Source organism: Leucopleurus acutus, assembly GCF_964270905.1.
Source record: "Leucopleurus acutus genome assembly, chromosome: 16".
In the NCBI taxonomy this organism is placed as follows: Eukaryota; Metazoa; Chordata; class Mammalia; order Artiodactyla; family Delphinidae; genus Leucopleurus; species Leucopleurus acutus.
In genome coordinates this window covers 42,430,764-42,457,426 of record NC_139158.1, presented here as the reverse complement: position 1 = coordinate 42,457,426, position 26,663 = coordinate 42,430,764, and the positions used below count along the sequence as shown (strand labels likewise).

The following is a 26,663-nucleotide window of genomic DNA, read 5'->3' as shown; positions in this document are numbered from 1 at the left end:
AAAAACACACTAGTTCAATTCCAGCATTCTTCTAGCTTTGGAACCCTCATTTCATGTCCTATTGATTAGACAGGTGTTTGGATTTATACCTTAATTAAGATTGAGAGAAGAAATTACAATGCAACTCACACAGGGTGCAGTACATAGTTCCACACAGCAAGCATCACAGCCTTTATAAAATCATCAAAGCACTGACCACTCGTGATTACATTGGTGTTTGATACACTACAGTGATTTAACAGCGCACTCAAAGAGGTTAAAAGGACAATCACAGGATCATCACAGCCTATTAGAGACAGGAGCAATTTAGCTACTGCAATAGAAACACTTTACCTCATCATCCTTTCTCTTTTTAAAAATGCTATCCTCAACTTCACCAACTGCTAACATGATCATCTGTACTCTCTGCAGATTGACATAACCACTTTCTGTAAGGTAACCCTGTAAGTGATAAAATACATGTAAAATGATCTTCTTATAAAAGCAAATACTTCTGTTTTGAAATTATTCAAGAGTGAACTTACCCCAGTTTTGTGTACCACATTTTTGTATATGTTAACCAAACGGTCAATTGCACCTTCCCTGCCACCAGGAAACAAACATTATGTATTAGGACCAGCGTGCACTGTAAAGGCAAGAAGGCTAAAACAACAGTTTGAAGACCGACACAAACATACATACCTAATCTCTAAGGACGGCAGGTGAGGAAGGAAGTCATTTCCCACAAAGAAGCACATGAAGACCCAGTCATCAATGCTCCTCTCAACATCAAATGTGAATGGCAGGCTGGCCATGGTGAGCTCTCTTTCCAAATACTGCAACCAAGAAGGAACGTTGCCATTAAAGCCATGAAAAGGCACCCTCGTTTAGTGGCCCGATGCCAAGAGTCACTGCTACATACCTCACGAAGAACACTGAGACGAAGGAAGATAAACTCTCCTTCTGCACAAGGAAGACTGTCTGCCAGTTCATCGTGCTGCAAGAAAGGGGATGAAGACTCAACACATCTACTCTGAACCCTGGAATTTTCTCCACCCACACAAACATTATGGCTTTTTCTAAAGCAAGACTCACTTTAATATTACAAGTATTAAATAAAAAAGAACTCACCAAACCATTTTAAAAATAAAAATTACCCATAACCTCAATCAGACCTAGACCAGGGATTGGCCAACGTTTTTTGTGAAGGGCCAGACACTAAATATTTTAGCCTGGGGAGCGGGACGTATATGGTCTCTGCTGCATATTCTTTCATGTTTTGTTTTGTTTTGTTTTTACAAGTCTTGAAAAAACGAAAAAAAACCCTCTTAGCTCACACGCCAAATCTGGAGAGCTGCAGTTTGCCAAACCCTGACCTTCACCCAACCAATATTAACATTTTAATGTATATGCCTCATCCTTCTCTGTGAATACGTATACTTCTTACCTGCTTTTTTCACTCAACATGTCTTTTAAAGAGGTACCATATTCTTAAAACAGAAACCCCTTTAAAGGAGAATGGATATAATCAAGGGAACGCAGAATATGTAGAAACTAGGAGTAACTTAAAAGTACCAAGGGGACTTCCCTGGTGGTCCAGTGGTAAAGAATCTGCCTCCCAACGCGGGGGACGCGGGTTCAATCCCTGGGCGGGAAACTAAGATCCCACATGCCGCAGAGAAACTGAGCCTGCGCGCCTCAACTAGAGAGCCTGCATGCTGCAAACCACAGAGCCCACATGCCACAACTACAGAGGAGCCCAAGTGCTGCAACGAAGAGCCCGCGCCGCAACAGAAAAATCCCGTGTGCCGCAACTAAGACCCGACACAGCCAAAAAATAAATAAATAAAATAGTTTTTTTAACTAAATAAATAAAATAAAATACATATGCCGTTAAAAAATACCAAGAAGTTTAACATACCTGATTTATAGTTCCTTTTAAGAAGAATAACCATTTGAGACAAATAACTTCTACAAACAAATCAAGTGCAATGGGCATTATTACCTATATGACCTCAGCCTCATGTAGATTATAAGCTGTGTTAGGAAAGTGGGGAGTAGAAAGGATGAGTTCATGCGTGGTTGTTAATTTGTGTTTACTTTAAAGAGCTTTGGAAGATACATCTCTATGAGGGGTAACGGAGCAAGTAGGTAAAAATCTAATCAACCACTGTCTTCTCTTTATCCATTTTTAAAATGAGGCAACCTAAATATACTTAATGCCATCGCACTGTACATTTAAACGTGGTTAAAAAGGTGTATTCTCTGTTGTATTGATATATATCAATATTTTATCACAATAAAAAATAAAATTAAGAAATTTTAAATGAGGCTACTACCACCTCGAAGTTCTTACCTTTCCCTTCTTTTCTCTCGGCAAACCTTCACAGTCTTTGACCTCATGTCCGAACTGATTACAAAGACCACAGGGTTTGGGTTTGTTTGGTTTGAATTCTTCTCTGATAATGGTAAAGTTGGGCTCATGTGTAGCAAGGCCGAGCATAATGAGATCAGCTATCAATCAACAACAACGAAACAGCAAACAGTGAGCACCCTAGAAGACCCTTACCCCATAACCAAAGGCAAGACATTATCATGACACAAGACACCAACGCAAAGAAAAGCCCAAATGAGCACACAGAGGCAGCAAAGCCAAAAAGCCTAAAACTTCCTAGAGGCCAACAAGATCTCCTACAGAAATGTGGGCCTAGAATCTAACTACCACTCAGGAGTCAACACTTGGAAACATTCCATTTTAAAGATATGTGCGGCCATATTAAAAAGTTGAAAAAATGTAACAACAACAACAAAAATTCTAGATAGGTGAATGTTAATCACAGATTGAACAACAACTCTATACTAGTTCCCCCTCACACATAAAATAAGCAAGGCATTTTAGAATTTCCAGGCAACCACAAATAATCCATTACTACACACCAACCCATCGACTTGCTATGGTTTAATCCAAGAGACTCAGATCCCAAAGAAGAAACTTACCATCTGCTCCACATAAGCAATGATGAGTGTTTGGGTCGTGGTTAGGCTGGGCTAGAGAGAAGGGAAATATATATTAAAGTAAATATATTTTATACTATAGGAATATCACATTTTACCAAATATTTTCTATACAATGGCTTGTCTTTTTTAAAATGGAACATATAATCAAATATTTATAGGTGAATTTTACCTCTTTGTCTTCTAATGTAATCCATGATTTTATGTTCCCCTTCACCAGGAGCACTAGCATCAGATAAAATAACCTATAAAAAACAGTTTTTAACATTTGTAGCTCACCCCCAGTTTTCTAGCACAAAAATCAACAGAATTGAATGTCTTAAAATAAACTGGGATAATTCTATTAAGACAGTGTTATTAATTAGAAATTTTTCTTAATTAGGTGTGCATGTGTTAAACATCAAAATTATTTCATTGGTTAACTTACTACTTGGAATAGAAAAAAATGAAATGTTTGTGTCAAACTTAGCCATTAGAAAAACAGATTCAGTTCACAAGTTTCTACTCTTCTCACTGCTACTCAAGTATACAGCATCGAACGATATCAGCCCTGAGAGTAATCAGTAAGAGATATCCATTAAATATAATGTACCATATCTAATTAATAGGGAAACAAGCTTATTATAATTTCTATTATATAAAAGTTTTGCTTAAATTCTCAGGAGAATTTTCTTTAGAGGCAGTCCCATGACTTTAATCTTGCTGTATTTTGATTTCTAATAACAGAAATGACTTTCATATATATGTATTTTAAATCATGAGTCCCATCTTATGGCTTCGCAGTGATGGTAAGAGTACAAAACTGGCACTGAGAGAAAATCAGCTGTCTCTAACTGAACCATGCAAGGCACCCCATTTCTAATAACCCTGGAAGCTTCTCCTTCCTCTAACAGCCAACCAGTATTTTATGGGGGGAAAAGGACAAATAATATCAGTCGTATCAAAGGACAGCCTCAAATCGTCACCCTAATCTTTATTTTTTTTGTGTGTGGTACACGGGCCTCTCACTGTTGTGACCTCTCCCGTTGCGGAGCACAGGCTCCGGACGCGCAGGCTCAGCAGCCATGGCTCACGGGCCCAGCCGCTCTGCACATGTGGGATCTTCCCGGACCGGGGCACGAACCCGTGTCCCCTGCATCGGCAGGCGGACTCTCAACCACTGCGCCACCAGGGAAGCCCCACCCTAATCTTTTTGAAGTACGAAAATATGAAACTTACTGTCAAATTTTTCCACCCTGGGTCATTATTTAAACGATCAGCTATGTAATAGCGAAGGCATTTAGCAAGATTGTCCATGAACTCAGTTCCCTAAAATGATAGAAGGAAATAAATTAACCTATCATTTAAGAGTTAGCAATAACTAGCAAAGTATGAGACTACTTACTGGTGTAATGCAGTTGCTGTCAAATCTTTCCTTTATTTCTTCTGGAGGAAGAAAGCCACCTAGAGAAAAAGGGGCAATGCTTTGTTCTCCCCATAAACAGTGAGGTAACTATTCGATATTAGGCCAGAACAACAAAAACAATAAGTTGAAATACAAAAGAAGGAGAAGTATTGTCACCTGAGGAACAATGATCCCCCTTTCCGAAGAAAATAAGATTCCTCCCCTCAAATTTAAAGTAAGCTTTAACATGACTGTCAAACAATACATGGTACACAAAAGATACTATATTGTTACATAAAAATACAAAAATTATGACATTCTTCCTAATGCCCCTGGCAGCAGAACACACACACACACACACACACACACACACACACACACACACACACACACACAGAGGTTAGGGGCTCTGATCCTACTAACAGTTCTTAAGATGAAGGGGCCTTAGAAAAACAAAGTTAAAATACTGAATTTATCACAGCTTTATATCACCTAGAGGGATTTAGAAATCCTATTTTTTCCTCTATATCACTGATTAGCTTTTTCTCAAGACACAAATATATTTTATAACATCTTCAAGAAAGAAGACATCTCTAAAAGCAAAGACAGCCTGTTATAAATATAAACAGGTTTTAGAGTATTAATTACAAGCTGCAGCTAAAATACTCACATACTTGCACACTTCCAGCAAATTAAAATAACATTAAAGGCAGTGTAATTATAAGTGTCAGCCAACTACACTATGTCTCTTTTTCCACTTGCCAAATGCAACAACCTGAACCAATAATCGTGGCTTTCCTGGTCTATCATTTTGCCTCATGGAACAAAACACCAAACAAGCCACCCTGCCAGCACCGCCCTGCACTGCACCACACCCACAGGCATCTTGGAAGAAGCGGTCCCGGGGGCGTCAGGGCCCTGGTCATCCTCCTCTATGACACTCAGCCAACTCCCACCTCTGGACCCATCAGGGCTTTGAGGAACTGCCAAGATGACCACATTCCACCCACAACCCCCTCCCTGAACTGAGGGAGGCCTGGGCACCTCACTACCTCGGTGCCTGCTGCCTCAACCCAAAGTGAGAGTGTGCATGACTCAGGGAAAGCCTGGAAACATGGTCCCATCATCCCAGGCCTCCTCATCCAGACCTGAGTTCTAGGGAGAAGCAGCAAGCATGCCACCAAGACTGACTTGAGGAAAATGCTTACACAACTGTAGCTCCCTAACAGCCCCCGAGAAAAAGGAAGGAAGAAGCACTCTTCATGTGTTTCTAGTTTACAGATCTATAAAGTGAGCTGAAGGGCTGCACTCGCCCTGACAGAAGTGGACAATTTGCTCTCCCTACCAGAATTCCCTCCTTTTATTCCCAAGTTTCCCGTTTACTATAGAGTTTGGAAATGAACAAGCTTATTAATGGAATAAATGATTCTATTAACTACTTTTCCTCAACAGTGAACGTCAATTTCCCTTGGCTATCCTGGGGTCCTGATTAAATTAAAACCGTACCTATTTGTAAGGAGAAGTCTCCACCCCTACACCCCCGTCTGCATACATCTGATAAGTCCAACCTCAAGGTGCATGTTCTTTACCTTTTGCCAGTATTTCTTCCTTGACTCGCTGCTTCTCTACTGCTGCTTCCATTCCTTCTTTGGATGCTCGGAACCTCCTTGAACGCTGCTGGTTCATTTTAGCGCGTGGCGCCTGAAAACAGGTATTTCATAGTGACATAATACTGTTCCAAACATTCGTAAGTAAATCTGTACATTATTTTGAATCAGTTAGTCTTACAAAAATAGTATGCTAAAATGGAAAAGTTAAGCAATATGTCCAAACAATCCTTTCATGACAGACAGTAGATCCTGGGAGCTTATATTTGGACCAAGAACCTTGAACACTGAACTTAGGTGAGTGAGGGACATGTCAAAAAGACAAACATCCTATGAGGCCACAGCACTTAATACTGCAGGGTCCATGCCCCAAGGCCAGTTCCACTGGGTTACAACGCTTTCAGGCGCCCCAGACGGAAAACCCACTTTACTCAAAAGACTCAGCACACAGCAAGTGAGTGGTTTCTACAGAACCAGGATCAGGAAGACCTTCCCTTTGTCCACGACTAAAAGGAAGGATGGTCTCCAAATGGGATTCACAAGACCTTAAAAGTCTTTTTGTGTTTCCCACAATAAGGTTCATAATTATCACTCTGTGTCTATAATAAGGCACAGCAGGTAGAAAAGGAGCAAGGTTTTAATCAAAAGTACTCTTAAATCACTCGAACCAAATGTAACTTACAATCACTGGGTACGCCTGAATGAAGTGAAGTGAACTGCAAGGTTTTGCAGTTACTGAACTGGGTTTGGGGCTGGAAGGGACTCTCAAGTATCCTGCCTACATGAAGTAAGTTATTTCATATCCTCTTTAAACAGTTCCCTTTCCTGTAAAATGAGACCACCTAATCTAACTCTTTTAGGTTCTATGATCTACATTTATATTTTAACACAACATGAGTTATAGACAAGAGCGTGTACATACACATACGAATGTGCATATAACTTAGACCTGATTCAGCAGAAGCGCACAACGGAGTACAGTGAAAGAGCTTCTTCAAGAAACTTAGCTAATGTGAACTGCAATCTGCTCCAAATAGGACATATTCCTGTTCCCTTTATTCCTCACTACACTTTAACTGCAACCTAAGTTTGCAGGTAGCTAAGATTTTTCTTTGAGTAAATAGTATCTCACAGAAAAGTTAAGCTTCTTGGACCCAAGTTTCCCAGATTTTCAAAATTATTTCATTAGCCACCAAAATTATTAAATCTAAAAGAAAGGGAATCAATGTGCATATGGCTAAATAAATTTAGGGTTATGATTTACCCTAATTTTCCTTGAACCCTGATATACAGTTTGCTGGTCATTTATAACTAAAACCACTTGGTATTATTATAAGCTAGTCCCCTCCGAAGTTATTGTGATGACTACTCACTGCCTATAGGATAAAAGCCAAACTGAGTGTGACAAGAAAGGCCTTCTCAAGCCCCTCTCTCTACTTCTCTTTCCAATCTAAACACCTGCAGTTGCCCCAGCATGTCAGTGTGGCCAGAGACACAGAAAGTGTGTGACCTGGCACATTTGAGACATCTGGAAGGTCCTCCTTCCCCACATCTGTCACATCCACCTCCCTCCTCTGCCCCTGCCCTCCCAATCTCCAATTATTCTTAACTCTTCAAAAAATGGGACAAACGCCCCCTCCTCTCTATTTCCTCACTCCCTTGTAGCACTGACTCCCCCTCCTTCAAGGGCCCCCGCAAGTGCCGTCTAAGGCCCGAGGAAGGCCCTGGGTATCTAACCTTGCACGTCTACCTCTGCCTCTGTCCCTTAAGTGGCGAGCCCTTCAAAGCAAGGGCAGTCACTGACATCCCCAGCCCCTCACGGGATGCGGCACAAAACAGGCACATACACAAAATACATTTGAATGAATAACTGAAAGATGAGGCTTTCTTTCTCAAATTCACTATAGTCAACATTTTTCACGATTTAGCTTACTTTCATTCTAGACACTGGGAACACAGCAAAAACAAAAATGGGGGATTTAGCACTTACCACTCCGTCTATTGCCATGTACAGAAGCCGTCTTGGTCTTACAATATTGAAAAGCCTGTCAATGTACTCAAAGATTGCAACCATCATTTCATCCTCGTTTTTCGGTGCTGGTCTACAATGACAAGCAAACGATGTAATATCAAATAGTACTCCTCTGTAATTTGTGACATCAGTAACAAAAATGGGTTACGTACTTGTCTTCAGGATGAGTACAGGGATGGATGATTCCATTCATATCCAAATACAGATTATCAAACTCCACATCATTTGGATTAGGTTTACTGGCATCCACAGGGATCTTTACACCACTGCATTCTTTTGGCTATAAGGAAGTGATAATTAATAGTAGTTTGAACTTTCAAGTCTGAAACTGACACATCATAGGCTCAGTATGAACCTGCTTCATTTCTGAATTGGAAATAAAATACTTTTAGTAATCTTTAAATTATAAGATAGGCTATTTTAGTCCTTAAAGATTCCATCGCAACAAGTTACTCTTGACTACGTGGGGGATAGTTACCAAATTCCCAAATCACTCAGTTGTCCAAGACAGAGACCATGGGAGTCATCTTAGAATTCTCTCCCTTATCGCCTGTTACCAGTAAGTCCTGTCAATTTAACCTGAAAAACGCCTCTCCACACCATCTCCTCTCATTCCCACTACCAACATCAGGCATCACCTCTCACCAAGAGATTGGAATAGGCTTCATATGGGCTGCCCCACCTCCAGACTCTACTGTCTCCAGCCCACACTCTATGCTGTCAGTTTTCTTTCTTAAATACAAATGTGGCTGTGTCTTCATCTTCCCTAATTTTTCCAATGATACCACAGCAGGTGCAGACCAATGAGTCCAGCCCTTACCCACCCTGTCCTGCCAAACACTGCTCAGGCCGCCAGATCTCCCCAGTTCCTGGAAGACGCCCTTCCATCTCTCAACACCTCTGCTCCTCCTTCTTCCGCCCAACCAACACCCACTTCCGGAAACCTTATTAATTTTCCAAGGTCTAGACTCACATCAAATGCCATTCACTTTATAACACTTTGTACACATCCCTCAAAAAATTAACTGCTCCGCTTGCATTTCCTCCCAATTTTGCTTATTCACCTGTAGCACTTTTATGGTCTTATAATTAGTTTGTCATTCTAACCCCCAGCTACACTGTGAGTTCTTCCAAAGGCAAGGACCACGCCATACTCACTCCTGGAGGCACTCAGTTGTATTTCTGTGGTAAGCATTATCTTTCTCTTTTTCTACCAGAGCTTCAGCAAATGATAACAATAAGACTGGTTTTTACTCTTACTAATAGCAAAGTCACTTAAAAAATAACATAAAAAGTATCACTTGTAATAATAAAAAATTGTGAACAACTTAAAAGCCCATCAGGCACATGCTACGTCATGGATGAACCTCAAAAACATTCTGCTAGGGCTTCCCTGGTGGGGCAGTGGTTGAGAGTCCGCCTGCCGATGCAGGGAACACAGGTTTGTGCCCCGGTCCGGGAGCATCCCACATGCCATGGAGCGGCTGGGCCCGTGAGCCATGGCCGCTGGGCCTGCGCGTCCGGAGCCTGTGCTCCACAACGGGAGAGGCCCGCGTACCGCAAAAAAAAAAAAAAAAAAAAACATTCTGCTAAGTAAAAGCCAGTTACAAAAGACCACAAAAGATCCCATTTACAAGATCCAGAGCAGACAAATCTTTAGACAGAAATAGACTACCTTCAATCTGCGGTTGGGGAAAGGGTGAGGGAAATAGGAAGTGACTAAAAACGGTTACAACATTTCTTTGGGGAATGACGAAAATGTTCTAAATTAGATAACAGTGATTGCTGTACCACTGCATATATACTAAAAACCACTGAACTGTATAGTTTTAACAGGTGATTTTTATGGTATATAAATTATATCTCAATAAAGCTATTTAAAAAAGAAATAAAAACAAAAGGTCAACTTAACTAGGAAAAAAAAGAGCCTGTAGAAAGGACTGATGAACTGTAGTACATCCATACACCGGAATGCCAGACAAAACTAAGATTCAAAGAAATAGGGCTGGAAGGTCATAAATATCTTAAGTCAAAAAAGCAAGGTGAAGAAGAAAAAACACAGTATACCACTTACAGGAAGTTATAAAATACACAAAACAGTATTAGGCATTGTTCAGGGACGAATACGGATGCAGTGAAAGCAAAGGAAAGAGCAGGGGAATGATGAACACCAATTTCAGGACAAGTGGGGATCTTCGAGAGAGGGAAGGAATGAGACTGGGCTTCAGTTTGTATGTATAATGGGGAGAAACGGATATCAAAACAGGGAAGAAGCTATCAGTGATCTGTGCAGACACCCTGTAAATCAGGAAAGAGGGGCTTGATCAGAAGCAGTGAATGGGATAAGTGGGGAGGAAAGCAGGAGGTCTATCAAACAAGATAATCTGATGAGTCCAAAACAAAAACAAGCTCAATGAAGGCAGGAGGCTCTGTGCCTCTCCACCTCACCTCTACATTCAAAGTCCACATTTTCCTTTCTCCTGAGCCAAGCAGACACCACACTCAGGAGAATCCAAACACACTTTCTTTATGCTCTCCAAGAAGCCAGATGGTAAGTATTTTAGACTTGTTGACTGAATGATCTCAGTTGCAATGACTCATATCTGCCTTTATAAAGTAAAAGCAGCCCTAAACAAGATGGACATGAATGAGTATGGTTGCATTCCAATAAAACTTTACAAAAACAGGAAACCACTGGTTTGCTATATTGCAGCTCTTCAATGAATGCTGAATGCAGCTGCATGAGAATTTCCACTTCCACTACCTAGAAAGTATAGCCTGGGGAAGGAGGTATAGGTGGGTCCTAATTTTGAGAAAAGAGCTACAAGCATTCCCAATAAGAAAATGGAACATATTTTTCTCTCCAGAGTTCTGAGGATATCTTCAACACATTAATTATATAAATTTAGAGTTTCTTTCTTCAAGGGAAGATTCTGATACTCAACAAAGGTACTCACTCTTCAAGAGCCTTGCCATTAAATACAATGCCAGTTATCTCCTGCTAGGTTCAAGAGAGATTCTTAATCAATCAAAGAGTAGCTAAAAGGAGAGCTACTCTGAACCCTAAAACCAATTCATTTCAAATAGCTTTTCATTATCTTTCGGGTTTTCCAGATGATAAACTGAGCACACATTGCAGCCTTCCCTTTCTATCCCCAGACCACATAAAAGACTAAAAACAGGGACTTCCCTGGTGGTCCAGTGATTAAGACTCCACGCTCCCAATGCAGGGGGCCTGGGTTCGATCCCTGGTCAGGGAACTAACTGCATCCTGCAACTAAGAGCCCGTTTGCCGCAACTAAAGATCCCGCACGCGGCAACGAAGATCCCACGTGCTGCAACTGAGACCCAGCACAACCAAATAAATAAATAATTTTTTTTAAAAAAATGACTAAAAACAAACAAATAACCACAATTGCATAACTGTGCTGAAAAACCAAAAGGAGATCCGTCTGTGACTGATAAATCACAGGGGATGCCCAAAATGTGGAAAACTAGTAGATCTGATCAGATGGAACACACAGCCTCAAACATGCAGAAGTGGGAGAACACAAGACGGCTCTGGGCCCAGAGGGGGCTCACAGGACAGCATCTGGATGATCCCGCAGCAGCAGCAGGAACAGCCCAGTGGGTCAAGCCCTGCACTCTCCTCTCCCCTGGCCCTCTCAGGCCCCATGTGGACCAGTCAACTTGAGACAGTTATTCCCATAAAACACGAGTGCTTGCGGAGGAAGGGCAGTCAGTACCCTGGCTGAGCAGCAGTTCCCCGCAGGGGCAGGGAGCACACCCACCCAAAGGCTGGCCGTCAAGGCAGTTCTGCCCTGCAGGAAGCCCACTGCATGGAAAGAGGAAGGGATATATGTATCCCAAACAAGCAGTTGAGAAATTACCCTGGTTGTGCACAAATATGCCAAGGAATCAAAATAAAGAAGGTATTTGAAGAAGTAAAGATGGTACACATACACAAACAGTGAATCTGTATAAAAATACACTCCACAGGTTTTGAAGTAAACCCCCAGAATGAGCTTCACATCAACCTACTGTTCCAGTCAACATTATACGGCTTTCTGGCTCTTCAAATGTAAGGCGGAAACCACTACTATCAGTAATACCTAACTAAATGCATTTCTGTGTAAGTCTGCACAATATTTAACAGCAGGACTAGGAATATCAGGACTCATGCCTGAGGTTCCACTGCAACGAGAGCTCCCACTGTTGGACAGTAGATAACATACTGTAGAACTTGGTTTTAGACTTCCCTTAAAGCAGCTCAGAACTCCAAAAAAGAACTGCAAAACACAGGTGACATTTTGGGGAGAAAGGGTCAAAAGGCTACTGAAAAATTTAGTATTTGCATTAAAAATTCGGGCCATAAATTTTGATGTAGCTGTCAAACAAAAAAAACTTAGTATTTTTAGTGATTAGTGTTTTTTCAAGTTGCATGTATATCAGCTCTCCATTTTTACGCAGGACTACTACTGATCACTAACGTTTACAGAACACTTAAAATGGGATAGATACTGTTCTAAGCGCTTTTACTCATGGATTATTTCCCTCTCTCCTCACAACAACCCTGTGAGGTACAGAGTATCCCACTTACAGATGAGGACACAAATGCTTAGAGGGGGTAAGTGGCTTTCCAAAGTCACACTTCTGCCAAGTTCAGAGACCAGGATTGAACCCAGTCATCTGAATTCAGAGCTGGTATCTTAAGCGGTATGTCAGACTGATTAATTGCAATTTCACTAGATTCAGCATAAACTTATTGAACACCTATAATGTGTGTCAAGGACTACAGCCAGAACTATGGGGGACACATAATATGCAAGATGTGTGAATCTGATCTTCACTCTCCAAGACAGAGATCATATTGGAGAGCTCGGCTACCAGCATGACTGCATGAGGACTTCTGCCTACCTGCTCCCCAGCTGAACTAGAGAAAATCTTTTAAAAAACCAAAACATTTAAAGCCTTTGGAAACAGTCCAAGGAGCAAACAGCAATCTAGTCAAGAAAAGCTTTGAAAATTCAGAAATGACTTCATTTGCAACAGAGCATGGAGAAGTTTACACCCAAGGGCATTCATTCTCAAGAACGGCATAAGGTGTGGTGAAAAGAACTGAGTAGAGAATCAGGGATCTAACGAAGATACAGCCTAGACCACAGACCAGCTGGTCTGCAGGAGAGAACTGGGGAATAACATTAATCTCAGAAGCTAATCCTTGGAAGGTGCCACAATTTCACTGCATTAGTCTGTAGAGGAATTTATTCCCTGAGCGCTGTTGAAAACAATGGCGCAATGGACAAAAATCCATGGAATTTAACTGCTGGGTGATCACACGCAGCAGTTAAGTGGGTGAGAGTAGGAGACAGCCCTATGTGTGCCACTGTCATCGCAGGGTGACTGTGGGCACATCAAAACTGCACCTCCCTGAGGATCAGTATTAGAGGCATAACAACACGTTGAGAAAGAAACTCACCTCCTTAAAATAATCCAGCCAGTAGCAACATAAATAACAATAACATATCTGGGAAGGGCTTGGGGGGACCAGCACCTAAAATATCCTGTTCGCAGGAAAAAAAAAAAAATTCCAGGCATGCAGAAAAACAGAGAAGTATGACCCACATGCTGGAAAAAAGTCAAGCAAAAGAAACTACCTGTGATAGTGTCCAGATGTCAGATTTAACAGAATAGAGTTTAAAGCAGCTATTATAAATATGTTCACAGAATTCAAGACACATATGGTTAAAGAAATAAAGAAAGGTATGATGACTTTTATCAAATAGAGATAGTAACAAAAACAAGAATTATAAAAAACAAATGGATACTCTGGAGTTGAAAAATACAATAACTGAGATCAAAAATTCACTACAGGGGCTCAACAATAGATTTGAACTAGCAAAAAAAAGAAGTCTTGGGACTTCCCAGGTGGCGCAGTGCTTAAGATCTGCCTGCCAATGCAGGAGACACGGGTTCGAGCCCTGATCCCAGAAGATTCCACATGCTGTGGAGCAACTAAGCCCGTGAACCACAACTACTGAAGCCTACACTCTAGAGCCCGCGAGCCACAACTACTGAGCCCGTGTGCCACAACTACTGAAGCCCACACACCTAGAGCCCGTGCTCCACAACATGAGAAGCCACCTCAGTGAGAAGCCTGCACACAGCAGAGAAGAGTAGCCCCCACTCGCCACAACTAGATAAAGCCCGCGTGCAGCAACAAAGACTCAACACAGCCAAAAAAAAAAACACCAAAAAATAAAAAAAGAATCCTTGGAACTTCCCTGATGGCTGAATGGTTAAGAATCCGCCTGCCAATGCAGGGGACATGGGTTTGATCCCTGGTCTGGGAAGATTCCACATGCTGCGGAGCAACTAAGCCCACGTGCCACAACCACTGAGCCTGCGTGCTGCAACTACTGAAGCCCTTGCACCTAGAGCCCGTGCTCCGCAGCAAGAGAAGCCACCACAACGAAAAGCCTGTGCAGCGGAACGAAGAGTAGCCCCCACTCACCACAACTAGAGAAAGCCTACGTGCCAAAAAAAAAAAAAAAAAAAAGAATTCTTAAACTTAGATTAATAGAGATTATGCAAGCTGGAGTAGAGAGAAAAAAGGATGAAGAAAAACGAACAGAGCCTGAGAGAAATATGAGACAGAAATAAATACATGAACATACAACTGGAGTACTGGAAGGAAAGGGGAGCAAGGAGCAGAAAAAATATTCAAGGAAATAATAACAAAAAAGTTCCCAAATGTATTGAAAAACAATAACCTACACGTGCAGGCAGCTCTAACAACTCCAAGTAAGATAAGCACAATGAGACCCACATACAGATACATCAGAGTTAAAATGATGAAGGTATAAGACAAGGAGAAAACCTTCAAAGAACCAATAGGAAAAATGACGAGTCACTTACAAGGGAACCCCAATAAATTTAACAGCTGGCTTCTAGCAGAAATAATGGAGGCCAGGGACTTCCCTGGTGGTGCAGCAGTTAAGAATCCGCCTGCCAGGGCTTCCCTGGTGGCACAGTGGTGAGAGTCCGCCTGCCGATGCAGGGGACGTGGGATCGTGCCCCGGTCGGGGAGGATCCCACATGCCGCGGAGCGGCTGGGCCTGTGAGCCATGGCCACTGAGCCTGCGTGAACGGAGCGTGTGCTCTGCAACGGGAGAGGCCACAGCAGTGAGAGGGGCCCGTGTACCACAAAAAAAAAAAAAAAAAAAAAAAAAAAAAATCCGCCTTCCAATGCAGGGGACACGTGTTCAAGCCTTGGTCCGGGAAGATCCCACATGCTACGGAGCAACTAAGCCCGTGTGCCACATCTGCTGAGCCTGCACTCTAGAGCCTGTGCACCACAACTACTGAGCCCACGCACTGCAACTACTGAAGCCCATGCACCTAGAGCCCATGCTCTGCAACAAGAGAAGCCACCACAATAAGAAGCCCGTGCACCACAACAAAGAGTAGCCCCTTAAACTGTATTGCAAAATTGTCAGCCTTCCCTCAAGTAATCTATAAATTTGATATGATTTCAATAAAATCTCCACAGGAAATTTAAAAAAAAAAGAAGAAATAATGGAGGCCAGAAAGCAGTGGGATTACATATATAAAGTGCCGAAACAGAAAAAAAAAAATGTTAACCAAGAATCATATATCCAGGAAGGCCACTGTTCAAAAATGAAGGTGATGGCTTCCCTGGCGGTGCAGTGGTTGAGAGTCCGCCTGCCGATGCAGGGGACACAGGTTCGTGCCCCGGTCTGGGAAGATCCCACATGCCGCAGAGCGGCTGGGCCCGTGAGCCATGGCTGCTGAGCCTGCGCGTCCGGAGCCTGTGCTCCGCAATGGGAGAGGCCACAACAGTGAGAGGCCCACGTACCGCAAAAAAATAAAAAGAAGGTGAAATAAAGACTTTGCCAGATAAACAAAAATTGCATTTGTTGCTAGCTGACTGGACTTACAAGAAATACTAAAGGAAGTTCTTCAGGCTGAAAGTTAAGTGACCCCACTAAAGATAATAATACATTTTTTTAATCCTTTCTTTTCTTAACTGCTATTGCAAAAAAACAGTTGGATGAATGATATTTTGTAAAATACTATGGCTTACAACACACACTTTAATATAAATGTAATATATTTCCTAGTAACAGCCCAAAAAGAGGTGGGTAGAAGCAAAATAGCAATATGCTATGGAAGTAACCACAGATGGTAAAGTAATAATTATAGCAATGCACTGTTGGGTTTGTAACATTAACAGATATAATACATATAATGACAATACCATATAAAAAAAGGAAAATGGGGGAACTTCCCTGGTGGTCCAGAGGTAAAGAATCCATCCTGCAATGCAGGGGACGTGGGTTCAAAACCCTGGTTGGGGACCTAAGATCCCACATGCTGCGGGGCAACTAAGACCGCATGCCACAACTACTGAGCCCTCGTGCCTCAACTAGAGAGCCCCGTGTGCCGCAAACTACAGAGCCCATGTGCCATAACTAGAGAGAAGCCCGCACGCCGCAACAAAAGATCCTGCATGCTGTAACTAAAGACCCAACGCAGCCAAAAATAAAATTAAAAACAAAAGGAAAATGGTAATCAAGCCATACAGCAGTAAAGGTTCTGTATATTACTGGAATTCAGCTAGTATAAATCTAAAGCTAACTCTGGGCTTTCTCTGCCAGGGGCCTGGGTTCAATCCCTGGTCAGGGAACTAAGATCTGTAAGCGTGGTGCGGCCAAAAGACAAAAAAAAAAAATCTAAAGCTGATTAAAATGTGTATAGTAAGCCCTTAAGATATATTTTTTAAAAAGATCACTAATGAAATCTAAACGCTACATTAAAAATACATATAGAAAACAGAAAGTAAAAGGACAAATGTAAATTCAGTGATATCAATAACATTAAATGTGAATGGATTAAACAATTCAATCAAAAGACAAAAGTTGTCAGACTGGATTTTAAAAAATATCCAATTATACGCTGTCTACAGGAGACACACTTGAGATTCAAAGATACAGAGTGAAAGTAAATGGATGGGGAAAGAGACTCAAACAACAACCACAAGAAAACTGGAGTGGCTGTACTAGTATCAGACAAAATACCTAGACTTTAAAAAAGACTTACTGGAAATAATGACATTTGATAATGATAAAAAAGGTCAATCCATCAAGAAGACATAACACCTAGAAACACATGCACCTAGTAACAGCATCAAAATACATGCAACTTTTAATAAATGACAAAAATGAAAGAAACAGACAATTGAACAATAATAGTTGGAGACTTCAATACTCCACTTTCAATAATGGACAGAATTGAACAGAAGATCAACAAGGAAACAGATAACTGCAACAACACTATAAACCAACCAGACCTAACAGACTTTTACAGAACACTCCACTCAACAGAATATACATTCTCAACTGCATATGGAACATTCTCTGGGAAAGACCAATCGCCGGGCCATAAAACAAACCTCAATAAAAGCATAAAAGTGATGCCAAGTATGTTCTTCAACCACAACAAAGTAATGAGCTCAATAATGGGAGAAAAGTTGGCAAATTCATAAACATGTGGAAATTTAACAACACACTAATGAATAACCAATAAATTGAAGAAGATATCAAAAGCGAATCAGAAAATAATTTGAGTGGAATAAAAATGAAGACACAACATATGAAAACTTACAGTGTAGAGCCCAAAAGCAGTGTTCAGAGGGAAATTTATAGCTGTAAGTGTCTATAATAAGAAAGATCTCAAATCAACAACCTAACCTTCATTGGAATCATGTTGATTATAACTGATTTGAAGAAGGCCAAGTGAACTGAATATCACTTGAACAGCATGTTTCTTGTAACTATCCTTATATTCTTCTCACAAAAGGTCTATAAAATATTTGTTTAAAATTTTTTTGTATCAAAATATTTGGAAAATTAGAAGCTTCTTTTTAACATGTATTGATATGACTTGAATTATTATTTTATGAAATTAAGAGCCCTATATACCCGTAAATCTTTTCACATATCGTTTAAGATTTAAAAAAAAAGAAAAAAAAAACCTAACCTTCCACTTTAAGACACTAGAAGAGCACACTAAACCCAAAGCAAGCAGAAAGAAGAAAACAACAAGTATTAGAGAAAAATTTAATGACAGAGAATAAAAAGAACAATTTTTAAAAATCCATGAAACCAAAGAAGATCAACAAAATTGACAAACCTCTGGCAAGTCTGACCAAGAAAGAAAAAAAGCAAGGTGGGAAACTTAGATTTCACTACATGCAAACAGCACAATTCTGTATTACACAACGTTACCAAGAGTTAGACATGAAAATATCCCCACTTTTACTTGGACATATAAACTACCAAAAATTAACTTACCAAGTAAAATTCTGAAATATCAGTGCAAGGCACTGTTTCATGCACTTAACTTGGATTAACTGACTTAATCCACACAACCACCTTATGTGGCACATATACAGCTGATCTTCTTTATTCACAAATTCCATATTTGCTAATTCACCCGCTCACTAAAATTTTTTGTGACCCCCCCCAAATCAATTTTTGCACTCTCAAGGTCATTCACAGACACAAGAAGTGTGAAAAATTTGAGTCCACTGACACACACATTCCCAACTGATGTTAAACAAGGCAACATTCTGCCCTATTTCAGCTCTCATACAGAGATGACCAGAGCATAGAGACTGTAGGAACAGGGTGGTGAAATGCAAGAAACTCCAGTTCTTCATCGTTTAGGAGAGTTTAAGTCATTTTCCCAAGACCAGAAAGCTAATGAGTGGAGGACTGTATAAGCCAAGGACACAAAGTAAAGAAACTGATGGTTGAATGAATTAAGAGTAGTTAAAAAGCCAAGAAGAAATAAAATGGAATCATAAAAAAGGAGAACAATTGTAAAATGGAAACAAAGCACAGATGAAACAGACAGCAAACAGATAGTAAGATTACAAATTTAATTCTAACCATATCAATAATCACATTAAATGTAAATGTTCTAAATGCCCGATTTACAAGGCAGAGATTGGGAAAACAGTTTGGCAATTCCTCAAAAAGGTAAACATGGAATTACCATAAGACCCAGCAATTCCACTCATAGGTATATATACCCAAAAGAATCAAAAGCAGGGACCACTCATAGGTATATACCCAAAGTATTGATCTATGGTACAAATACCTGTGCACCAATGTTCACAGTAGCATTATTCACAATAGCCAAAAGGTAAAAATAACTCGTGTCAGGATATCATTATACAGACTTAAAAATTAACAGTTATAGAATATATGTATCTTCAGGTTTTACAGATGCTCCCAAACTGTTTTCCAATAAAATTAATTGCATTTTCATACAATGGGCTCCACAGTGAAATACTACATAGTAACGAAACAAATTTAGATAAATCAAAGAAACATGAAATCTCATAAACACAGATACAAGACAAAGTAGAGGTTACGGTACCATTTTTAACAAGATAAGCGTTACCAAAACTACTCTTTGCTATCAGAAGACAGGATTGTGGGGTGGCCACTGTCTAGAAGGGAGAAAAAGGGAACTTCTGGGGTATTAATACTATGATAATATTCTGTTTCATAATCTGGATGCAAGTCATACATTTTTATTTTGTGAAAATTAACAAGCTATACACAGTTATATAACTTCAATATATGAAGAGTTTAAACATTTAAGTGACTATACATGCATATATGTATTTGTGTATATATACTTCAATTAAAACGTTTCCAAAATCCGAAAAAAAAGAGAAAGAAAGAAATTGATACATGCTAAACATGGATGAATCTTGAAAACACTATGAGAAATGAAAAAGTGAAATAAACCAGACAAAAAATGACAAATATTATATAATTCCACTTATATTAGCTCCTAGAATAGACAAATTCATAAGATAGAAAGTAGGGGAATAGACCATGTTAACACTAGTCAAAAGATCTGGTTATATTAATACTGGACAAAACAGATTTCAGAGCAAAGAATATTACCAAGGATAAAGATCATTTTATAATGATAAAGGAGCACATTCAGGTATTTCCCTGGTGGCGCAATGGTTAGGAATCCGCCTGCCAATGCAGGGGACACTCGTCTGGGAGGATCCCACATGCTGCAGAGCAACTAAGCCCACGAGCCACAACTACTGAGCCTGCATGCCACAGCTGTTCAGCCCGCATGCCACAACTACTGAAGCCCACGCGCCTAGAGCCCGTGCTCCACAACAAGAGAAGCCACCATGATGAGAAGCCTGCACACTGCAATGAAGAGTAGCCCCTGCTCGCCGCAACTGAAGAAAGCCCACGCACAGCAACGAAGACCCAATGCAGCCAAAAATAAATAAATTTTTTAAAAAAGAGAAGTATCAAATCTTCAAAAAATAAGAAACATTCATCAAGACGACCTAACAATCTTAAGCATTTATGCACTAATAAAAGAGTTTTAAAATGCAAGGAGCAAAAACCAACAAAGCTGAAAGAAGAAACAGACAAATCCAAAAAAATTATAGAAGATTTCCATATATATTGATAGAACAGGAGACAGAAAATCAATGTGCTGTTCAAGTCTTCCATATCCTATCAACCAGCAAGATAATATTTACAGAACACTCTACCCAACAACAGCAGAACTTGTGTCTTTTTCAAGTCAAAATGAAACATTTACCAAGACCATATTCTGGGTCATAAAACAAATCAGTTAAGCTTTAAAATACGTAATTCAAATTATGGAAAGTTATGTTCTCTAACAAGGGAACTAAATTAGAAGTCGATAACAGAAAAAGAATGCCTGGAAAATCCCCCAAATATTTGAAAATTAAGGAACACTCTTCTGAATAACCAATGGGCCATAGAAGTCAAGGGGATATGAGAAAGTATTTTTTACTGAATGAAAATGAAAAGACAACATGTCAATGTTTGTGATGTGCCACTGGAACAGCACCTAGCAGGCAGCTTATGGCACTCAACAGATGCAACTCAAAGAAGCAGCATCAATACAATGACCTCAGCTTCCACCTTAAGAGGACAAGAAACACAAGCTAAACTCAAAATGAGCATAAGAAATAATAAAAATAAGAACAGAAGTCGATGAAGTAGAAAACAGAAAAAAATATATAGAAAAATCAATGAAACCAAAAGCTAGTTCTCTGAGATCAGTCTAGCCAGACTGATAATGGAATAAAAGAGAAAGGACAAAATTAGTAGCAGGAATGAGAGAAGTGACATCACTACATTTTCTACTGATATTAAAAAGATAATAAGGAATACTATGAACAACCTTATAGCAACAAATTGGACAACTTAGATGAACAAAATCTGTGTAAGATACAAACTACAAAAGCTCATTAAAAAAACAGACAGGGCTTCCCTGGTGGCGCAGTGGTTGAGAATCCGCCTGCTGATGCAGGGGACACGGGTTCGCGTCGCGGTCCGGGAAGATCCCACATGCCGTGAAGCAGCTAGGCCCGTGAGCCATGGCCGCTGAGCCTGCGCGTCCGGAGCCTGTGCTCCACAACAGGAGAGGCCACAACAGTGAGAGGCCTGTGTACCGCAAAAAAAAAAAAAAAAAAAAGATAATCTGAATACCCCTATGTCTACTAAAAAAATTATATTTTTAGCTTAAACCTTCCCAAAAAACTTCAGGTCCGGATGGCTTCAATGATGAATTCTACCAAATACTGAAGGAAGAAATAATACCAATTCTACACAGACGCTTCCACAAAACTAAAGAGGGTATGTACCTCGCAACTCAATATGAGGCCAAGATTACTCTGATACCAAAACTGGACAAAAACATTATAGGGGCTTCCCTGGTGGTGCAGTGGTTGAGAGTCCGCCTGCCGATGCAGGGGACACGGGTTCGTGCCTCGGTCCGGGAAGATCCCACATGCCGCGGAGCGGCTGGGCCCGTGAGCCATGGCTGCTAAGCCTGCGCGTCTGGAGCCTGCGCTCCGCAACGGGAGAGGCCACAACAGTGAGAGGCCTGTGTAATGCAAAAAAAAAAAAATTATAAAAACACTATAGACAAACATCGTTTTTGAACATAAATGTAAAAATTCTCAAGAAAATGTTAGCAGACTGACTCCAACAGTATATAAAAATAATACACCATGACCAGGTGGGATTTATCCACCTGAAATGCAAGGTGTGTTTAACATTTAAAAATCAATGTAATTCACCATGAAAAAACCCCTAAAAAACAGAAAGCATAGTATGAACTAAAAGCATAATAAGACATCTCTAAGAAAACACAAGAAAAAATCTTGGTGACCTTGGCAAAGATTTCTTAAATATAACACAAAAAGCAGGAATACTGAGGAAAAAGAAAGAAAGCAGACTACTAAAATTAAAAACTTTTGCTCTTCTTTGCACTAAATAAGAAGACAAGCCACAGATTAAGGGAAAATATTTGCAAAAAAAAAATCAATATGTAAGAAACTCTACAATTCAGTAAGACAAACAACCTAACTTAAAAATGGGCAAAAGATATGAATAGACACCTCACTCAAGAAGACATATGGAGGGCTTCCCTGGTGGCGCAGTGGTTGAGAGTCCGCCTGCCGATGCAGGGGACACAGGTTCGTGCCCCGGTCCAGGAAGATCCCACATGCCGCGGAGCGGCTAGGCCCATGAGCCATGGCCGCTGGGCCTGTGCATCCGAAGCCTTTGCTCCGCAACGGGAGAGGCTACAACAGTGAGAGGCCCGCATACCGCAAAAAAAAAAAAAGAAGACATATGGAAAGCAAATAAGCACCCAAAGATGCTCAACATCATTTCTCATCAGGGAAATGCAAATTAAAACCACACTGAGATAACACTACACTAGAATGGCTAAAACTAGGAAAACTAACCATACTAAGTGTTGACAAGGAAGCGAAACAACCAGACCTCTCATACACCGCTGGTGGCAATGAAACGGTACAACCTCTTTGGAAAACAGTCTGGCAAGTTTTTCTTTTTAAATAATCAAACACCTACCATACAATGCAACCAATTCACTCCTAGGTATTTTCTCTAAAGAAATGAAAGCATACATTCACACAAAGATTTGTATACCAATGTTCATAGACTTTTTTTAATAGTCGAATACTGGAAACAATCCAAACGTTCACCAATCAGGTGAATGAATAAACGTGATATATGCACAACACTGAATACTATTCAAAAATAATAAGAAATAAACTACTGATATAAGTACCAACATGGATGACTTTCAAAATAATTGTTCTGAATGAAAGTAATCAAGTCAGGTTAAAAAAAAAAAAGAGTACATATTGTATAATTCTATTTATATAAAATTGTAGGATATGAAAGCTTATCTATAGAGTCAGAAATAAATCAGTGGTTGACTAAAGATGGGCAGTGGGAAGGGGTTATCGGGAGGAACAACAAAGGGGCAGAAGGAATGTTTCAGAGATGATGTTCATTATCTTGATTGTGGTGATGGGTTCATGAACATACACATATGTCAAAATGTATTAAATTGTACACTTTAAATGCGTGCAGTTTGTTCTAGGTCAATTATACCTCAGTGGAGGAGGGACGAGAGAACAGAGAAAAGAAAAATAAATCAATCTAGGAGGACCAGTATTCAGAGTTCAGAGAAGGCAGAGTAAAAGGAAAACAAGAAAAAAATCAAAGAGCATTCCCTAGAACTAAAGAACACAAGCCTCCAGACTCAGAGTCAGCCAAGCACTGATCAAAATGAATTGAAATTTAAAAAAAAATCTGTACCTAAGTACATAATTACAAAAGCTATACCACCAAGGATAAAGATTTTTTAAAAATTCAGAAAGAAAAACAGATCAACTACAAAAGAATGAAAGCAAAAGAACACAGAAACCAAGAGCATGGGCTTCCTGGTTTTGACACTGGCTCTGACATGTTATTAGCCACAAGACCTTGAGTACCTTACTTAACCCCTGTGTGCTTCATTTTCTCATCTGTAATAAGAAGGAGAAGGGGGGGGGAGGAGAAGGAGAAATAGTTATGTAGTTGTTATGAGGATTTAATAAATTCATCTGTGAAGTGCCTAGTACATGTTAAACACTACATAAGTGTTAGCTAAATAAATAAATCACATTAACATTCAACTTCTCATCAACAATTCTGGATGACAGAAGTCAAAAGAACAATGCCTTCAAAGTTTTGAGGGAAAGTAATTTTCAAACTCTGCTTAGCTAATGATTATTCACGTATACAAGGGTAGAATGGACTTAGAAAACTCACATACCACACACCACTTCTTAAGAACTCAAGTAAGAACAAAAACCAAGGAAGGGTTTAAGCCAAGAGAGATAATGATTAGAAAACAGTACCTCCAACTGAAGAAATTTTTAAAAATCTCAGGAAGCGGCTTTCTAGCAAGTCTAAATAACCAGGTGTGACAGCAACAGAAATAAAGACTTCAAGCAGTCTCCAACTAGAAAGAGGACTCGACAGAATAACTGATGAAGGAGAGTCTAGATGGGGAACGATGTATAATGGAAAACAGGCAACACACAGAAAAAGACAAAAGTAGCACAAGAGAAGAAACAGTCACAGTACATAATCTGAATCTACACAGTGGCAATCATCACCAATACTATTTGATTTTTCATGTTTTGAAACAAACCTGTATAGCCAAAGCCCTGACAATTTAATTCTGGATGCCAAAGAAGCAAGAGCACAGCTGAGAAGCTTGGGATGAAGAGTAAGGAAACAGCAGTAGAAAAGCTAATACCTAACCTCAGAATGTGAAGAATCACGGGATACTTTGTAAAGGAGATGGAGTAGAACAATAAAGGAATATTACTTAAATTTATCAAGTTTACCAATAGAAGAAATAAAAATAATGATTAGGAGGATGGGGGGGGCATGTGGGGAAGGGCACTGTATAAGTGACTACATCCTCTTCTATCATAGCTAGAATTCAACAGATACACTCAAAATCAATAAATCAGATGTCAGCAGGACATTTAGAGATAGAACCAAACATAGTTTAAAGAAGTTATCACTGGAGAGTAGAAATGGGATAAGATGTAAGTAAACTTTAAATAAAGTTTGATAAAAGTTTTAAAAGCAAAGGACATGAGCATTCAGTTTAACAGTTTCTCTTTGAGAAAAGCACAGAGAGTACTGGAAATTCATCAGGAGTTTCGGTTCCTCCTAGGATAGAAACTAAGCAAAATCAAGATCTCACATCGAATGAACCCTGGAGATCCATCTACCTGTCCAAAAAACAAACAAACGAACAAACAAATCTCACTAGCCTAAGCAAAAAGTTCCCAGTGTCGACTGGGCACTTCCTTCAAAAACGAAGGGGTGGGGAGCATAATGTGCCCCTGAACTACCCAATCCGGAAATTCTCATTAAGTGTACAAAATCGAACTGGGACGGAAACAAGGAAACGACAAATACAAAACTCAAGAACGGCCAACAGTCTACGTAACACTAACAAACCAACAGCAAAAAGTTTATTGTCCAAGTGCATCCAGGAATTCTGAAAATGTCAAAGGCATGCCCAGCAGTCGGGCACCTAGACAAGGGGGCACTTAAGGGACTTCTGTCCTATCCTAGACATTTCCGAGGTGCTGCTCTCTCCGTAGGACCTGACAACAGCAACAAATGGCCTCTCCCCTAGCAGAAAACCTTTCAGGCTAGGACAGGAAACGACAAAAAGCTGCCTCCCCTCCCCCCCAGCATTACTTCACAAAGTGGTTAGAGGCTGGCAGGAGCACCCGCGCATCCCTAACCAGCTAACTCAGCTGACCAGCCGCGCGCTGCCCGACGGCCGGGGAGCCGCTTTCGAAACCCAAACCGGGCGAGCAGGGAAGAAACAAAGCCGTGGGCGGGGCCTTCCGCCGGGGAATCTGCGGACCGGGGAGGAGCATCCCTCCGCGAGCTCCGCCGCTCGACCCTCGCCCCGCCCATGCCACCCCCGGAGCCCGAGTCCGAGCGCCCGCGCCTGGCGCCCGGCGGGCCGCGGCTGCCGGGGGCGAACGCAGCGCGGGCCCCCGCACGACGCCCCCCGGGCGGGCGGCGGGCCCCAAGGACCGCGGCCTGGACGCGCCGGGGCTCCTGGCGCTGGCGTGGCGGCCTCTTGGCGCCTCCTCACCTTCTCTTCCACGCAGTTGACAATGATGGACGGGTACTTGCGGCTGAGCCAGCGAAAGAAAGCCGGTACTCCCATAGCGGCGGCGCAGCTGTAGGCGGCTGCCCGGCCCGCGGACGGACGTAACCAGAGAGACAGGCAGCAGCGGGCCACAGGCACTGGCACTTCCTCCCACGTGCACCCGGCGACAGGAAGTGAGGTGATGGCGCTGCCGCCTGGGAAGCCGGGAAGGAAGCTCCGGCCCGGCTGGGCGGAGCGGGCCTGGTCGGGGGCGGGGCTGGCCAGCGGAGCGGGTGGCGAGGGCAGCAGCCGGCGCGGCTCGGCGCGCGTTCTCGGCGGTACGTGTCCCGGAGCCTCTTCTGCGGCGGGCGCCCCTCGGGCGGGATCCCTGCGCCCCGCAGGCCGCCAGGGAGCCTTGGCCGTTTTGGTCTCCTCCTCTTTCCCACCTATCTTGATTCACGTAGAATCTAAGCATCTACACGCACTCGTTATTTCTGCTTCCTGCTTTCTCCCGGTTTTATGCCACAGTACGTATCTGGAC

At 41.2% G+C, this 26,663-nt stretch overlaps 1 protein-coding gene across 1 annotated transcript in view; it reads right to left on the bottom strand.

Annotated features, from left to right (window-relative positions):
* The window catches only part of XRN2 (5'-3' exoribonuclease 2), an 80,280-nt gene extending 53,979 nt beyond the window's left edge, over positions 1-26,301 (bottom strand). Inside the window, exons 1-13 of the mRNA XM_082856291.1 lie at positions 26,126-26,301; positions 8,170-8,297; positions 7,976-8,087; positions 5,968-6,079; positions 4,379-4,437; positions 4,213-4,302; positions 3,167-3,239; positions 2,977-3,027; positions 2,336-2,493; positions 902-976; positions 682-815; positions 525-582; positions 334-441 (exon numbers count right to left, since the gene is read on the bottom strand). Coding sequence (XP_082712417.1) covers positions 334-441; positions 525-582; positions 682-815; positions 902-976; positions 2,336-2,493; positions 2,977-3,027; positions 3,167-3,239; positions 4,213-4,302; positions 4,379-4,437; positions 5,968-6,079; positions 7,976-8,087; positions 8,170-8,297; positions 26,126-26,200 — 1,233 coding nt within the window. The 5' untranslated portion in view covers positions 26,201-26,301. The remainder of the gene's footprint in view (positions 1-333; positions 442-524; positions 583-681; positions 816-901; positions 977-2,335; positions 2,494-2,976; positions 3,028-3,166; positions 3,240-4,212; positions 4,303-4,378; positions 4,438-5,967; positions 6,080-7,975; positions 8,088-8,169; positions 8,298-26,125) is intronic.
* Positions 26,302-26,663: the final 362 nt, after the last annotated feature.